The sequence below is a fragment of the Nomascus leucogenys genome, chromosome X, assembly GCF_006542625.1.
Source record: "Nomascus leucogenys isolate Asia chromosome X, Asia_NLE_v1, whole genome shotgun sequence".
NCBI classification, from domain to species: Eukaryota; Metazoa; Chordata; class Mammalia; order Primates; family Hylobatidae; genus Nomascus; species Nomascus leucogenys.
Window position 1 is genome coordinate 44,072,286 of NC_044406.1, and position 18,499 is coordinate 44,090,784.

At 45.9% G+C, this 18,499-nt stretch overlaps 1 protein-coding gene across 3 annotated transcripts in view; it reads right to left on the reverse strand.

Annotated features, from left to right (window-relative positions):
• Positions 1 to 17,394, reverse strand: part of ZNF157 (zinc finger protein 157) — a 49,704-nt gene extending 32,310 nt beyond the window's left edge. For 2 of the 3 annotated variants that reach the window (XM_030807517.1, XM_003271037.3), the window contains exons 1-2: positions 17,339 to 17,394; positions 12,916 to 13,102 (exon numbers count right to left, since the gene is read on the reverse strand). In XM_030807517.1, the coding sequence (XP_030663377.1) occupies positions 12,916 to 13,017 (102 nt within the window). In that variant the 5' untranslated portion in view covers positions 13,018 to 13,102; positions 17,339 to 17,394. Of the gene's footprint in view, positions 1 to 12,915; positions 13,103 to 17,161; positions 17,219 to 17,338 lie in introns of those variants that run through there. The other variant, XM_030807518.1, reaches the window with a different exon arrangement.
• Between the last annotated feature and the right edge of the window lie 1,105 nt (positions 17,395 to 18,499).

An 18,499-nucleotide genomic window follows, 5' to 3' on the forward strand; every position in this document is an offset into this window, starting at 1 on the left:
CTGGTCTCGAACTCCTGACCTTGTGATCTGCCCACCTCGGCCTCCCAAAGTGCTGGGATTACAGGCGTGAGCCACTGCGCCCGGCCATTCCATTTCTTAATAGCCACTGAGAGATTTCCACTTTGCTGGTAGACTTGACCCTTCCCTAGGCTTCTCCCCATTTTCACGTTAACTTAATATTTTCATTAGCAGCTGTGGGATCCCTGAAGGGAAGGTGAGGCAGCAAATTCAATGAGGCTTTTGGGACTACTGCTGTATTTTGCAGCTGTAGGTTTACATGGGTTGCCTATGCAAAAAGACCCCTTAATCACAGCTGAATATGGCCTGGGTAACAGGCATATTCAGCAGGTGAATATCATAGGCACCATAAAGCCAGTCCCACATGGCCTGCATATGAAGCATATCAGCTGCTTCATCAGGGTGCTCCTCTTGGCATATGTTACACAGTCCTGTACTTCGGGTTGTGAAGGAAAATAAATCTCAGGACTCCAAAATCATTAAGCCAAAGGGTGTTAGGCAAACCTGTTTCACATTTTATTCCCAAATAAGATAGCTATAAACAAACAAAAAAAAAGGCTACATGCCTCCCTCACAATTTGCCCACAAGAAAAGACCTTGTGGGCCTCAAGATCTTTACCTTAAGATGTTCTGGGCCGGGTGCGGTGGCTCACGCCTGTAATCCCAGCGCTTTCGGAGGCCGATGCGGGTGGATCATGAGGTCAGGAGTCTGAGACAAGCCTGACCAACATGGTAAAACCCCGTCTCTACTGAAAATACAAAAATTAGCTGGGCGTGGTGGCGCACGCCTGTAATCCCAGCTACTCGGAGGCTGAGGCAGGAGAATCGCTTGAACCCGGGAGACAGAGGTTGCAGTGAGCCGAGATCACGCCACTGCACTCCAGCCTGGGCAACAGAGCGAGACTGTGTGTCAAAAAAAAAAAAAAGTTCTGTTGAATTTCACCCTGGCAACGTAAATTCATAGCTTATCTTCATAGGTGCAGGACGACAAAGGACAGACAGAACTCAATGTCCTCCCTCTGCTCACCTGAGACAAATGGATATCTGATTGCTTCCTCTGCCCTGTTGTTTCATTAGGCAGACTATTCTATCCCCTCTCACATGTAAATTATGTATTCAGTGAAAAGCTGATCAAAGACCCAAGAGAAAGCAACCTTTTGTCTCTTATCTACCTATGACCTGGAAGCCCCCACTTCAAGTTGTCCCGCCTTTCCGAACTGAATCAGTGGACATCTAACACATAACTTGGGCACCTGTTCTCAGTATCTCCTGAGTGCTGGTTTGGAATAAGTCTTTTCAAATATTTTACAGAATTTGACTCTTTCCGCTGACAGGGTAAACACACTTTACAATGGCTTTGAGCAAGTCTGGCATGCTAGGTCTTCCCTCATTAATAACTTCGTGTGTTTTTGTGTGTCTGGCTCAAGTACAGCCATCTGTGATTGGTCACTATGAGCTGTGGGCCCTGCATCAACCCAGACATGCTCTTCCACTCTACAGCATTCAAAATCAAACATACTACCCCTATCATTTAGCTACTCTCACAATCCATTTCAGTAAAGGATTTTCTGGCACTAGTAAGTGATTATAGTAAAGTCACAGGATACAGGCTTAATAAAAGTCAATTGTTTTCCTATATACCCGAAATGAACAATTGATATTTAAAATTAAATCATAATACCATTTACGTTAGCACCAAAAAGATAAAATATACATAAACCTAACAAAATATGTAGAAGACATACATGAGGAAAATCGAACAAAATTTGACATGAAATATATCAGAATATATAAGTAAACAGAGAGATATTGTATGTTTATTGACAGAAATGTTAGAGTAATTAGGTAGTTATGTTAGGTAGTTAGACATGAGCAGAGCAGGAGAGCACCCCCTTCAAACTCCACCAGGAGGTGATGGTCAGGCAGTTGTTAAAACTGTCTCTCTAAAATAATTGCTCCCTGCTCCTCCTCCTGCTCTTCCTCCTGCTCCTCCTCCTCCTGCTCCTCTTCCTCCTCCTCCTGCTCCCCTTCCTCCTCCTTCTCTTTCTCCTCCTCCTGCTCTCCTCCTCCTGCTCCTCCTCCTCCTGCTCTTCCTCCTCCTGCTCTTCCTCCTTCTCTTTCTCCTCCTCCTCCTGCTCTTCCTCCTTCTCTTTCTCCTCCTCCTCCTGCTCCTCCTTTTCTTTCTCCTCCTCCTGTTCCTCCTCCTTCTCTTTCTCCTCCTCCTGCTCCTCTTCCTCCTCTTTCTCCTCCTCCTTTCTCTCCTGCTCATCCTCCTCCTCCTGCTTCTCCTATTCCTCCTTAAAAAAAAAATAATAGTAAATAAAAATAATAATTGGTTGCAGCTGGTGCCAGGGAACGGCAGTCTCTCAATAGATACCAAAAAACCTGAAACTGGTGATCAGCAGCTTCCCAATAAGATCTCAGGAGTTGGGCCAGTGGGCTCAAGGCATGCGCACTATGATGCAAAATGGCCGAGTTTAACTGGTATATAACCTTCCTTTAGGAACACTCCGCTGGTAAGGGAAAAACTCCTCAAGTGAGCATGCATACAACTTCAGTAACCACAATGCGCATGCGGCCCCTTCCCAAGCGCTGACAAGCCACAGCACATGCAGACGGCCCACCCCAAGGTAAGAATCAAAGGAGGAGTAATATAGACCCAGGAAGCATAAAACCCCAAGTCAAAGGTCAAACCGCACATTTGATCTCTGAAGTCGCCTCCTTGGCCCTCTTCCAAGTGTAGTTTGCTTCCTTTCATCCTTGCTCTAAAGCTTTTTAATAAACTTTCACTACTGCTCTAAAACTTGCCCCGGTCTCTCACTCTGTCTTATGCCCCTCAAATTCTTTCTTCTGAGGAGGCAAGAATTGAGGTTGCTGCAGACCCGTATGGATTCTCTGCTGCTAAACGGAACACTCAATACTGTTAACATGTCAATTGTCCCCACCTTGATCAGGAGATTCAACATAATCCCAATCAAATTCCCACCAAACTATTTTGTGGCTATCAACAAACTGATTCTAAAGTTTATATGGAAAGGCAAAAATCCAAAATAGTCAACATAGTACTAAACAAGAACAAAGTCCGAGGACTGAGACTACCCAACTTCATGACTTACTATAAAACTAGAGTAATCAAGACAGAGGTATTGGTGAAAGAATAGGCAAATAGATCAATGAAACAGAATGGAGACCCTAGAAATATATATACACACAAAAGCAGTCAACTGATCATTGACAAAGGAGCAAAAGAAATTCGGTGAAGAAATAAATCTTTTCAACAAATGGTGCTGGAACAACTGGACATCCATATGCAAAAAAAAAAAAAAAAGAATCTAGACACAGTCCTTATATGTTTCACAAAAATTAACTCAAAACTGGGAGGCCAAGGCAGTGGATCACTTGAGGTCAAGAGTGCGATACCAACCTGGCCAACATGGTGAAACCCCATCTCTACTAAAAATACAAAAATTAGTCGGCTGTGGTGGTGTGCACCTGTAGTCCCATCTGCTCCAGGGGCTGAGGCAGAATTGCTTGAACCCAGGAGGCAGTGGTTGCAGTGAGCCGAGATCGCACCACTGCACTCCAGCCTGGGTGACAAAGGCTGGAGTGCAGACCCTGTCTCAAAAAAAAAAAAATTTTAACTCAAAATGGATTATAGACCTCTATGTAAAATGAAAAACTATAAAATTTCTATAACAAGAAAATCCAAGTAACCTTGGGTTTGGTGATGAGTTTTTAAATACAATACCAGCCAAGTGCAGTGGCTCATGCCTGTAATCACAGCACTTTGGGAGGCTGAGGTGGGTGGATCGCTTGAGCCCAGGAGTTCAAGACCAGCCTGGGCAACCTAGTGAGACCCCATCTCTATAAAAAAATATATATATATGAATACAACACCAAAAGTATGACCTGTGAAAGAAAAAAAACCAGTACGGTGTAAATTATTAAAATTAGAAACTTCTCTTCTGTGAAAGACGCTGATGATAGAATAGACAAGCTACAGACTGGGAGAAAATATTTGCAAAACACTTATCTCATAAAGGACTTGTATTGAAACCACCGGTGTAAAATTATAATGAGAAAATTATTACATCGAAAGAGATCCAACCTAAACCAACTCCATCTTGCTTCTAACCTCCAAACTATCCTTGTTCATTCCTGGGCACAGACCAAACTAACTTTGAGAGGAACTTAGTTTTGTTTTTTGAGACAGAGTCTGGCACTGTCGCCCAGGCTGGAGTGCAGTGGCACGATCTCGGCTCACTGCTACCTCCGCTTCCTGGGTTCAAGCGATTCTCCTGCCTCAGCCTCCCAAGTAGCTGGGATTACAGGTGCAGACCACCACACCCGGCTAATTTTTATATTTTTGTAGAGATGAGGTTTCACCATGTTGGCCAGGCTGGTCTCAAACTTCTGACCTCAGGTAATCTGCCTGCGTCGGCCTAAATGCTGGGATTACAGGCATGAGCCACCGCACCCAGTGTGAGAGGAACTTGGCTTATAGTTTAACGTTGAAACAAAGAGGATAACAGCCCTTTCCCAAAACAAACCCCCTTCCTGCCTGGGGACTAGACTGCCTTTGTAGGACTAAGAAATTAGCCACAAGATTAGAAATAATGATTTAGGAGTCATGCAACTAGAGGCTACAAGATTCTGACTCTAGCCAAATTGTTCCTGGGAATAACATCACAATTGTAAAACCTAAGATCAGTGCTTGAGATATTTTGCAGACTCTGCACTTAATTGATCAGTTGGCACCACCCAGATCCATAAACTGGCTCATCTGGTCTTGTGGCCCCCACCCAGGCACTGACTCAGCACAAGAGGACAGCTTCAACTCCTATGATTTGATCCATGACCTGACCAATCAGCACTTCTAACTCACTGGCCCCTACCCACCAAATTATCCTTAAAAACTCTGATCCCCAACTTTTCAGGGAGACTGATTTGAGTAATAATAAAAATTCCAGTCTCCCATACAGCTGGCTCTGCGTGAATTACTCTTTCTCTAGTGCAGTTCCCCTGTCTTGATAAATCAGCTCTGTCTAGGCGGTGGGCAAGGGGAACCCATTGGGAGGTTACAGTATCCAAAACATACAAAGAACTATTAAACTCAACAGTAAGAAAACAAACTACTCAATTAAAAAGTGGGCAAAAGATCTGAAAAGATAACCTCATCAAAGATATTCAGATGGTAAATAAGCATATAAAAAGGTCCTCAACATCATGTCACTAGAGAATTGCAAATTAAAACAAGGAGATAGGACCACACACCTATTAGAATTTTTTTTTTTTTTAAAAAAAAGGCTGGGCACGGTGGCTCACACCTGTAATCCTAGCACTTTGGGAGGCTGAGGCGGGAGGATCATTTGAGGCCAGGAGTTCAAGACCAGCCTGGGCAACATGGTGAAACCCTGTCTCTACTAAAAACACAAAAATTAGCCAGGCGTGGTGGCACATGTTTGTAGTCCCAGCTACTCTTGGGAGGTTAAGGTGGGAGGATCACCTGAACCCGGAGAGGTTGAGGCTACAGCGAGCTGTGATCATACCACTGCACTGTCTGAAAATAATTAATTAATTAAAAAGCTGACAATACCAAATGCTGGTGTAACCGCCCAATGGGTTCACCTTGCCTGTTGCCCAGAAAGAGCAGATTTATTAAGATAGAGAAATTGCAATAGAGAAAGAGTAATTCACACAGAGTAATTCACAAAGACCCAGAGTTGTATTAATACTCAAATCAGTCTCCCCGAGCATTTGGGGATCAGAGTTTTTAAAGGATAATTTGGTGGGGTGGGGGGTAGGGGAGAGCCAGTGTAAGCCAGGAGTGCTGATTGGTCAGGTCAAAGATGAATCCGTAGGGAACCGAAGCTGTCTTCTTGTGCTGAGTCAGTTCCTGGGTGGGGGCCACAAGATCAGATGAGCCAGTTTATCGATCTGGGTGTTGCCAGCTGATCCATCAGGTCCAGGGTCTGCAAAATATCTCAAGCACTGATATTAGGAGCAGTTTAGAGAGGGTCAGAATCTTGTAGTCTCCGGCTGCATGACTCCTAAACCATAATTTCTAGTCTGGTGGCTAATTTGTTATTCCTACAAAGGCAATCTAGTCCCCAGGCAAGCAGGGGATTTGCCTTGGGAAAAGCCTGTTACCATCTTTGTTTTAAACTATAAACTAAGTTCCTCCCTAAGTTAGTTCAGCCTGTGCTCAGGAATGAACAAGGACAGCTCGGAGGTTTGAAGAAAGATGGGGTTGATTAGATTAGATCTGTTTCACTGTCTCAGTTACAATTTTGCAATGGTGGTTTCATTGGTGAAGATGTGGGGTAACAGTAATACTCATTCATTGCTGCTGGGAATGCAAAATGATGAAAAACTTGGGAAGACAGTTGGGCAGTTTCTCTTTTTTTTTTTTATTATTTTTATTTTTATTTTTTTTTTGAGATGGAGTCTCGCTCTGTCACCCGGGCTGGAGTGCAGTGGCGGGATCTCGGCTCACTGCAAGCTCTGCCTCCCGGGTTCACGCCATTCTCCTGCCTCAGCCTCTCTGAGTAGCGGGGACTACAGGCGCCTGCCACCACGCCCGGCTGATTTTTTGTATTTTTAGTAGAGACGGGGTTTCATCGTGGTCTCGATCTCCTGACCTCATGATCCGCCCGCCTCGGCCTCCCAAAGTGCTGGGATTACAAGCGTGAGCCACCGCGCCCGGCCTTTTTTTTTTTTTTTTTTTTTTTTTTTTTTTGAGACGGAGTTTCACTCTTGTTGCCCTACCTGGAGTACAATGACGCGATCGTGGCTCACTGCAACCTCTGCCTCTCAGGTTCAAGCCATTCGCCTGCCTCAGCCTCTCAAGTAGCTGGGATTACAGACACCTGCCACCACACCCAGCTAATTTTTTGTATTTGTAGTAGAGACGGGATTTCACCATGTTGGCCAGGCTGGTCTCGAACTCCTGACCTCAGGTGATCCACCCGCCTCAGCCTCCCAAAGTGCTGGGATTATAGGTGTGAGCCATCGAGCCCTGCCTGGGCAGTTTCTTATAAAGTTTATAAAGCTTATATGACATAGCAATTATGCTCCTAGTTATTTAGCCAACTGAGTTCAAAACATGTTCACACAAAAATCTGCACATGAATGTTCACAGTCGCTTTTTTCATCATTGCTAAAACCTACAAACAATGAAAGTGCCCTTCGGTAGGTGAAGGAATAAGCAAACTGTGGTACTTCCAATTCATGGAACTATCAAACCACAAAAAAACATGGAGGAACCTTAAATACAAATTGCTAAGTGAAAGAAGCCAGTTTGAAAAGACTACATACTACATGATTCCAACTACATGACATTTTAGAAAAGGCAAAACTAGACCTGGCATAATAGCTCACATCTGTAAATCCCAGCACTTTGGGAGGCTGAGGTGGGCAAATTACTTGAGCCCAGGAGTTCAAGACCACACTGGGCAACATGGTAAAACCGTGTCTCTATAAAAAATACTGAAAATTAGCCAGACATAGTGGCATGTGCCTGTGGTCCTAACTACCCAGGAGGCTGAGATGGGAGGATCACCTGAGCCTGGGAGGTGGAGGCTGCAGTGAGCAGTGATCACACCACGGCACTCCAGCCTGGGCAACAGAGTGAGGCACTGTGTCAAAAAAAGAAAGGCAAAACTACAAAGACAGTAAAAAATGAGTGGTTGATAGCGGTTCAGGCAGAGGAAAGGCAGGATGAATCGCTGAAGCACAGGTGAAACGGAATGAAACTGTATGAAGCTGCACTGGTGGATATATGTCATGATCTATTTGCCAAAACCCCTATGTACAACACAAAGCAGTGAGCCTTACTGTAAACTGTAGGCTATAATTAATAGTAATATATCACTATCGGTTCATTAATTTTTACAAATGTACCACACTAATGCAAGATGTGAATAACAGGGAAAACTGCACCAGCTGTGGGGGGGTTGAGGCGGTGACAGCATATGGAATTATAGGTACTATCTTAACTTTTCTGTACCTCTAAAACTGTATTAAAAATGATTGTCGGCCAGGCACGGTGGCTCACGCCTATAATCCCAGCACTTTGGGAGGCCGAGGTGGGTGGATCATGAGGTCAGGAGTTCAAGGCCAGCCTGGCCAACGTGGTGAAACCCTGTCTCTACTAAAAATACAAAAATTAGCCGGGCATGGTGGCGCACACCTGTAATCCCAGCTACTTGGGAGGCTGAGGCAGGAGAATTACTTGAACCCAGGAGGCAGAGGTTGCAGTGAGCCAAGATCACGCCACTGCACCCCAGCCTGGGTGACAGAGCAAGACTCTGTCTAAAAAAAAAAAAAGATTGTCAGCCAGGCTCAGGGCTCATGCCTGTAATCCCAGAACTTTGGGAGGCTGAGGCAGGTGGATCACCTGAGGTCAGGAGCTTGAGACCAACCTGGCCAACATGGTGAAACCCCGTGTCTACTAAAAATACAAAGAAATTAGCCGGGCATGGTGGCTGGTGCCTGTAATCCCAGCTACTTGGGAGGCTGAGGCAGAAGAATTGCTTGAACCTGGGAGGCAGGGGTGGCAGTGAGCCGACATTGCACCACTGCACTCCACTCCAGCCTGGGTGACAGATCGAGACTCCATCTCACAAAAAAAAAAAAAAAAAAAAAAAAGATTGCTGGGCATGGTGGCTCACGCCTGTAATCCTAGCATTTTGGGAGGCCAAGGCGGGTGGATCACCTGAGGTCAGGAGTTGGAGACCAGTCTGGCCAACATGGTGAAACCCTGTCTCTACTAAAAATACAAAAAATTAGCAGGGTGTGGTGTTGGGCACCTGTAATCCCAGCTACTCGGGAGGCTAAGGCATGAGAATCGCTTGGGCCAGGGAGGCAGAGGTTGCAGTGAGCCAAGATCATGTCACTGCACTCCAGCCTGGGCGATAGAGTGAGACTCTGTCTCAAAAAAAAAAAAAGATTGTCTATTAATTCTGTTCTATATGCACTTGGCATACAATCCCACAATTGTCCTCGCGTGCATTTACCCCGCTGTGTAGGAGTAGAAATACAAACACAGTTTCTCCTACTAGACTCTCATAACATGCTGTGACAACAGATGAGCGAGGGATTTTCCACACACATCAAGCAAGAGGTCAATTCTGCAGTAGACAACAGCTGGGTGTCCTCCAATTCAATTCCATTCTGACACTATCTGCCAGGACATAGCATCAGGTCCCACAGGTTGAGGGCTCAGTTCTGAAGACCACCCCCACTTCAGACTCCAGAGCTTCTTACTGACCAGCTACAAGTCAAGCTTCCCACAATCCCCTCCTAGGGTTCAATTAATTTGCTAGAGTGGCTCATAGAACTCAAGGAAAGGCTGGGAGTAGTGGCTCATGCCTGTAATGCCAGCACTTTGGGAGGCTAAGGAGAGAGCATTGATTGAGGCCAGGAGCTCAAGACCAGCCTGGGAAACAAAGTGACACCTCATCTGTAAAAAAAAAAAAAAATTTTTTTAATTAGCCGGGCGTGGTGACACACAACTATGGTCCTAGCTACTTGGAAGGATCACTTGAACCCAGGAGGCTGAGGCTGCAGTAAGCTGTCACTGCACTCCAGCCTGGGTGACAGAGAGACCCTGGGACATGGATGAAACTGGAAAACATCATTCTCAGTAAACTATCGCAAGGACAAAAAACCAAACACCGCATGTTCTCACTCATAGGTGGGAATTGAACAATGAGATCTCATGGACACAGGAAAGGGAACATCACACTCCGGGGACTGTTGTAGGGTTGGGGGAGGGGGGAGGGACAGCATTAGGAGATATACCTAATGCTAAATGACGAGTTAATGGGTGCAGGAAATCAACATGGCACATGTATACATATGTAACAAACCTGCACATTGTGCACATGTACCCTAAAACCTAAAGTATAATTAAAAAAAAAAAAAAACTCAGGGAAATGTGGAGTCCTAATTAGGGAAAAGAAGTTGCTCCAGGACATATAAACAAAAAGAAGACGCAGATAAGTTTAAGTTATGAGTCTGTCTTTCTTTATGGCCCAGGACATATAGTCCTCTTGAGCAAATAATGTACATAACTCACAAACTTCCTGCTTATCATCAAACACTCCAATTCATCATCAAACACCTTGGCTGACAGAAGAATGCAAGTTAGCTCCCTGCTACTTTGGCGTTATCAAACAGCCCAAGAACCATCCTATAAAATCTCCAGCAAGCCTTCGTTTCCTCAAAGTCAGTTCCTCCTTTGCTGATTCTACCTGTTGCTCTCTTGCAATGTATTTTCCTACTTTCTCTAATAAATCTGCCTTTCTTTACCTACAACTGTCGTGGTAAATTCTTTTACCTATGAGCCACCGGCCCAGACAGTGGCCACTCACCCTCAACAGGAAACACAAAACTATGTTTACTGGTTTATTATAAAGGATTTTTTTTTAAGACAGAGTCTCGCTCTTTTGCCCAGGCTGGAGTGCAGTGGTGCAACCTCGGCTCACTGCAACCTCCGCCTCACAGGTTCAAGTGATTCTTCTGCCTCAGCCTCCCGAGTAGCTGGGATTACAGGTGCCCGCCACCACACCCAGCTAAATTTTGTATTTTTAGTAGAGATGAGGTTTTAGCATGTTGGTCAGGCTGGTCTCGAACTCCTGACCTCAAGCGATCCTCCCACCTCAGCCTCCCAAAGTGCTGGGATTACAGGCATGAGCCACCGTGCCCCACCTGAGTTTTATTTTTTGTAGTAATGAGGTCTCACTTTGTTGCCCGGACTGGTCGTGAATTCCTGGACTCAAGCAATTCTCCAGCCTCTCCCACCAATAAAGGATATTTTAAAGAATACAAATTCAGGCCGGGCGTGGTGGCTCACACCAGTAATCCCAGCACTTTTGGAGGCCAAGGCGGGTGGATCACCTGAGGTCGGGAGTTTGAGACCAGCCTGACCAACATGGAAAAACTTCATCTCTACTAAAAATACAAAATTAGCTGAGCGTGGTGGCATATGCCTGTGATCCCAGCTACTCGGGAGGCTGAGGCAGGAGAATCACTTGAATCCGGGAGGTGGAGGTTGCAGTGAGCCAAGATCACGCCATTGCACTCCAGCCTGTGCAACAAGAGCGAAACTCCATCTCAAAAAAAAAAAAAAAAAAAAAGAATACAAATAAATCACAGCCAAATAAAGAGATACATAGGGCAAGGCATGTGGGAAGGGGCCTGGAGTCTTCATGCCCTCTCTGGGTGCACCACCCTCCAGGAACCCCCATGTGTTCGGCTACCCAGAAGCTCTCCAAACTTTATCCTTTTGGGGTTTTAGGGGGGCTTCATTATGTAGGCATGATTGATTAAATCATTTGCCCTTGTGGATCGACTTGACTGTCAGCACCCTCTCCTCTCCCAGGTGGTTGGAGGGTCCCAACCCTCTAAACCTACCTTAGTCTTTCTGATGACCAGCCCCATTCGGAAGCTGCCTATGGACTGCCAGGTATCAGTCAACTCATTAGCAAACAAAAAGACACTTTAGTACTTTAGAGATTCCGAGGATATTAGGAGTTGTTTGCCAGGAAAGGCCAATTATATATTTCACAATATCACACCCCTATAAAAACCTTAAACAAACTATTATAGGATCTTATTCATAATATCCAACAACTAGAAACAATCAAGATGTCTTTCAACCAGTGAATGGTTACACTGTTTGGTACATCCATGCCATGGAAAAGTATCAGCAATAAAAGGAATGGGCAGGGCACGGTGGCTCACGCCTGTAATCCCAGCACTTTGGGAGGCTGAGGCAGGTGGATCACGAGGTCAGGAGTTCGAGACCAGCCTGGCCAACATGGTAAAACCCCATCTCTACTAAAGATACAAAAAATTAGCCAGGTGTGCTGGCGCGCACCTGTAATGCCAGCTACTCGGGAGGCTGAGGCAGGCAAATAGCTTGAACCCGGGAAGCAGAGGTTGCAGTGAGCCAAGATCGCGCCATTGCACTCCAGCCTGGGTGACAGGGTGAGACTCTGTCTCAAAAAAAAAAAAAAAGGAATGAACTATTGATATACTGTTAGCTATTGATATCTCCACAGAATTTTGCTGAATGACGAAAGCCAGTCCCAAAAGGTACATACTGTACAATCCGATTAATACAACAGTCTCTCTTTTTTGTCCTTTTTTTTTCCTTTTTGTGGAGAACAGAATCTCACTATATTGCCCAGGCAGGTCTCAAACTCCTAGGCTCAAACTATCCTCCCACTTCTGCCTCCCTAAGAGCTGGGATTACAGGCATGAGCCGCCATGCCCGGCAAATAAAACATATTTTTTTTTGAGACAGGGTCTCACTCTGTCACCCAGGCAGAGTGCACTGGTGTGATCTTAGCTTACTGCAACCTCCACCTCCAGGTTCAAGCGATTTTCCAGCCTCAACCTCCCGAGTAGCTGGGAGTACAGGTGCGCGCCACAACACCTGGTTAATTTTTGTATTTTTAGTACAAACAGGGTTTCACTATGTTGGCCAGGCTGGTCTCAAACTCCTGGCCACAAGTGATCCACCCGCCTCGGCCTCCCAAAGTGCTGGGATTACAGGTGACAGGCGTGAGCCACCACGTCCAGCCACAATATTCTTGAAATGAAAAAATTCTAGTATTGGAGAACAGATTAGTGGTGCCCCAGGGTTAAGAGGGGAGTGATGGAGGAAGTGAAGTGGTTGCGTCTATTTAATGACAACATGGGGAATCCTTGCGGGGATGGAAATGTTCTGCATGTCAATATCCTCGGTATTACGAGATGTTACTACTGGGGACAAAAACTAGGTAAATGGTACATTGCATTTGAATCTACAATTATCTCAAAATATAAATTTAAGTAAAAATAAATAAATAAAGAACATATAGAAAAAAATAGGATCCTCCTCCTTACCTCAAAAGATCTGCCAGGTTCTCCCGGAATCAGGGCAGGGAATCTCTGGGGTGATGTCCCATTAGCTGGCATGTTCACCCTGGGCTTCAGCCCACCTTCCATGCTGGACAGCTGTCTGTGTGTAGAGGGTCCTGCAGCCTCCAGTAAGGGGTGAGGCTCAATGGCTCCACAGAGACACCAAGAAATCCTAAAAGGACAGTATCCGTATCATCAGTGTCATCCCACATTCATGCCACAATGTTCAGCATCCCCAGAGCATGAGTCAAGGTGGATTACAAAATGATCAAATTTGGGGCCAAATTAATGAGCTTGGGGTCCCTTCTTGAGTGGCTCTACCAGGTGCTTCACTCGCTACTCAGCCAGCCTACACCTCAGTTCAAGTTCAAGGCAGATCTGGGTTTAGGAGAAGTAGAACTGGGGCAGTGCTTAAGGGTTTTTAAGGCCCATGGGGTGGGCAGGTGATGGGCAGGTTCAAGGGGACCTGGTGGGTGACTGTGAGGGCAGGAAACCTGAAAAGCTGATAATCTAAATGAAAGGAAATCGGCCAGTCCTTTCTTCTGCCATCTTTTGTTTTTTTCCACTCTTAGATGAAATATCCCTCTTAAATTCTTTTACTGGGAAGCTTTTATCCTCTTCTTTCCAAAAAAAAAAATGGTTCAATCTTAATAATGTTATGTATATTTTTCTTTCTTTCTTTTTTTTTTTTTTTTGAGTTGGAGTTTCGCTCTTGTCGCCCAGGCTGCTGTGGAATGGTGCGCGATCTCGGCTCACAGCAACCTCCGCCTCCCAGGTTCAAGCGATTCTCCTGCCTCAGCCTCCCTAGTGGCTGGGATTATAGGTGCCCGCCACCACGCCCAGCTAATGTTTGTATTTTTAGTAGAGACGGGTTTTCACTATGTTGGTCAGGCTGGTCTCGAACTCCTGACCTCAAGTGATCCTCCCACCTCGGCCTCCCAAAGTACTGGGATTACAGGTGTGAGCCACTGCACCCGGCCTAATGTTATGTATTACATCAACAAATTACAGGCGGAAACACTCTGCTGTTAACTTACACCAAAAAAGCATCCAATGCAATTCAGCAGCCATTACTAATATAAGCTCAAACTAAAATCAGGGAAAAAGTAAATCACTTAAATGCCACAAAAATCAATTATGAAACATAACCCTGAAACACCATGCTAAAAAGTAAAATGATGAAGCTATTGCCGTAAAATTAGTACTGTCTGCTATAACCCAAAATTATTTTGTGGGCTCTAGCTCACACAAGAGAAGATGAAATAGAGTGGGCTGGGCACAGTGGCTCATGCCTGTAATCTCAGAACTTTGGGAGGCCAAGACAGGAGGGTTGCTTGAGTCCAGGAGTTCGAAACCAGCCTTGGCAACAAAGTGAGACGCTGTCTTTACAAGAAATAAAATAATCCAAGTGTGGTGGTCCACACCTGTAGTGCCAGCTACTAAGGAAGCTGAAGCAGAAGGATAGCTTAAGCCTGAGAGGTGGAGGCTGCAGTGACCTCTGATGGTGCCACTGCACTCCAGCCTGGGTGACAGAGCAAGACTTTGTCTCTAAAAGAAGAAAGAAAGAAAGAAAGAAAGAAAGAAAGAAAGAAAGAAAGAAAGAAAGAAAGAAAGAAAGAAAGAGAGAGAGAAGGGAAAAGAAAATAATCAGGCCAGGTGCAGTGGCTCACAGCTTTAATCCCAACACTTTGGGAGGCCGAGGCAAGAGGATCCCTTGAGCCCAGGTGTTCAAAACTAACCTGGACAACACGGCAAAACCCAGTATCCTTAAAAAACAGGCCGGGCGTGGTGGCTCAAGCCTGTAATCCCAGCACTTTGGGAGGCCGAGGCGGGCGGATCATGAAGTCAGGAGATCGAGACCACAGTGAAACCCCGTCTCTACTAAAAATACAAAAAATTAGCCAGGCGCGGTGGCCAGCACCTGTAGTCCCAGCTACTCAGGAGGCTGAGGCAGGAGAATGGCGTGAACCCGGGAGGCGGAGCTTGCACTGAGCTGAGATTGCGCCACTGCACTCCAGCCTGGGCGACAGAGTGAGACTCCGTCTCAAAAAAACACACACACACACAGAATTGCAGTGAGTTGAGATCACTCCACTACACTCCAGCCTAGGCGACAGAGTGACACTTTGTTTCTATTAAAGAAAAAAAAAAAGAGGCCGGACAAGGTGGCTCACGCCTGTAATCCCAGCACTTTGGTAGGCCGAGGCAGGCTGATAACCTGAGGTCAGCAGTTCAGGAGTTCGAGACCACGGTGAAACCCCGTGTCTACTAAAAACACAAAAATTAGCTGGACATGGTGGCACACACCTGTAATCCCAGCTACTCGGGAGGCTGAGGCAGGAAAATTGCTTGAACTCGGGAGGCAGAGACTGCAGGGATCCAAGATCGTGCCACTGCACTTCAGCCTGGGCGACAGAGCAAGGCTCCACCCCAAAAACAAAACAAAACAAAACAAAAAGAAAAAGAAAAAGAAAAAAAGGCAGAAAGAAAAAAGAAAATAATAATTAGGGTGAACATGAACATTGGGAAGAAATGAAAATGAAAATCTAGCTTTCTATCCAGTAAGATGATTTTATACATAGAAAACCTACCAGACTGCTAAAAGACTACTAAAATTAATAGGGTATAATATAATATAAGTGGCCGGATACAAGATAAAATTATAAAAGCAGATAGTTTCTTTTTTTTTTTTGAGACGGAGTCTCACTCTGCCGCCCAGGCTGGAGTGCAGTGGCGCGATCTCGACTCACTGAGACCTCTGCCTGGGCTCAAGCGATTCTGCGATTCTGCTGCCTCAGCCTCTTGAGTAGCTGGAATTACAGGCGTGCACCACCACGCCCGGCTAATATTTGTATTTTTAGTAGAGATGGGGTTTCACCATGTTGGTCAGGCTGATCTCAGACTCCAGACCTCGTGATCCGCCCCCCTCGGCCTCCCAAAGTGCCGGGATTACAGGCATGAGCCGCTGCGCCTGGCCAAAAGCAGATAGTTTCTCTCTATAATAACAATGAGGCAATGGAAACAAAATTACATAAATAATGATAGCAAAAACTATATAAAATACGTAAGTGTAAGTATAACTTTTTTTTTTTTTGAGACAAAGTCTCCCTCTGTCACCCAGGCTGGAGTGCAGCGGTGCAATCATGGCTTTTGGAATCAGGCAATCCTCCCCTCAGCTTCCAGAGTAGCTGGGACTACAGGAACGCTCCACCACGCCCAGCTAATTTTTCTTACTTTCTTTCTTTCTTTTTTTTTTTTTTGTACAGACGGGGTTCTCCCAGCGTTGCCCAGGCTGGTCTCGACTCCTGGACTCAACCGATCGCCCTCCTCGGCCTTCCAAAGTGCTGGGATTACAGGGGTAAGCCACCGCGCCCGGCCAGAATAAACATTTTAAGGAGGTGGGCCTATACGATTACAAAAAGAAAAAAAATTTGACTAATATGAAATAGTCGGCCTGGGGCAGTGGCTCACGCCTGTAATCCCAGCACTTTGGGAGGCCGAGGCGAATGGATCGTTTGAATACAGGAGTTCGAGACCAGCCTGGGAAACATGGAGAGACCCCCATCTCCACTAAAAATATAAAAATTAGCTGAGCGTGGTGGCGCGCGCCAGTAATCCCAGCGACTCGGGAGGCCGAGGCACGAGAATCGCTAGAAACTGGGAGGCGGAGGTTGCAGTGAGCTGAGATCGCGCCACTGCCCTCCAGCCTGGGCGACAGAGAGAGACTCCGTCAAAAAAAAAAAAAAAAAAAAGAAAAAGAAAAGATGGTGTATACAAAATATTCTTGATTGCAGCTAAAGAGATTCTTAAGGAAAAACGCATGCTCTTAAAATTTTTTTTAACAAAGAAAGGCTGAGCATTAATGAATTAACATCCAATTTAAGAAGTTAGAGAAAACAGTACAGATAAGAGCAGAAATTAAAGAAATAGAAAACGAAGGTACATCAGAAGAGATCTGTGATCAGAGGAGCAACAAGGTCAAAAGTTGTTTTTTTGGAAAGGCTGATAAAATTAGCAAACCTCTGGGAATATCGATAAAGGAAAAACCTAAAGCGCACACTATTAAGGCTGGACATCAAGACACAGCAGGGAACCTAAAGCCTGAGTACCCCAGAGGCCCTCATCCCTGACACTCATAGATTCCCATTCATTAGGTTCTTTATTTCCCCACCAATTGACACCACAACTGCCAATGCATCATCCCCCGAAGCCAACAAAGCCTCAAAATCACCTGAGCGACTATCACGCCATAAAACCTCGGGCACTGCATTTAGCGTCGCGCGCCAAGAAGACTTAAACGGCCTCTGAGGGGGATTTCCGTTTCCTGTCCTCACCCCTGACACTGCACCTTCTAAGGCTGTTGATTTTGCACACTATCATTAGGACTGAGAGGTTGTAGTCTACTCACTGAAGACAGCGCTGTTACGGATCGGCGGAGACTTGGTCCATGAGTGGCGTTGTCAGGCGAGGAATATGGCTGCGCTATGTCGTGTCTCATGGGAGCCGCCATCTTAGCAACCATTCCGTACAGTGGGCTGTTCCACAGAAGGCGGGGGCGACAGGGCGTTCACGGGTAGAATCCCTCTAAGGGCAATATTCTGGGAGAAGCTGGTCTTTGGAACTCGGTTCTGTAAGTTTGGGCAAAGTTTAAAGAAGCAGAGGTGCGCCTCCTACCCAGGGAGGAGGGGGGCGTGTTCTGATGTTCAAGGGAGACACCACTGGGCAAGAGGGGTTAGAAGTCAGGGTGGTACAATCCCCCCCTTGGAGATACCACTGGGAAGAGGGGGAGAAATCAGGTTAACACAGGTGCCCGTCGTGGGCGATACCACTGGAGAAGAGGGGAAAGGAGTCAGGGTGTACAATCTCTCGATGTGCTGCAGTTACCATGGAGAAGACTTGAATTCCCCCCATCTCTGTTACCCTCCTTGCCCCACTACAATGATAGTAGTTAGGAATAATAATAATAGCCTTTGATATGAACAACCAATGTTCATACCTCTAATCCCAGCACTTTGGGAGGCTGAGGTGGGCGGATCAGTTGAGATCCAGAGTTCGAGACTAGCCTGGGCAACATGATGAAACTCATCTCTACTAAAAATACAAAAATTAGCCAGGTGTGGTGGCACACACCTGTAGTCCTAGCTACTCAAGAGGCTGAGGTGGGAGGATCGCTTCAGCCCAGGAGTTAGAGGCTGCAGTAGTTATGATTACACCACTGCACTCCAGCCTGGGTGACAGAGTGAGACCCCATTTCAATTTATTTCAAAAAAAGAAAAATGCTTAGAAAACGTCCAGGCGTGGCCAGGCGCTGCGGTTTGTGCCTGTAATCCCAACACTTTGGGAAGGGGGTGCAGGAGGATCACTTGAGGTCAGGAGTTCAGGACCAGCCTCAGCAAAATGGCAAAACCCTTCTCTACCAAAAATACAAAACTTAACAGGTGTGGTGGTGTGCATCTGTAGTCTCAGCTACTCAGGACGCTGAGGTGGGAAGATAGCTTGAACCCGGGAGGCAGTGGTTGCAAGTGAGCAGAGATCGCACCACAGCACTCCGCCCTGGTCAACAGAGTGA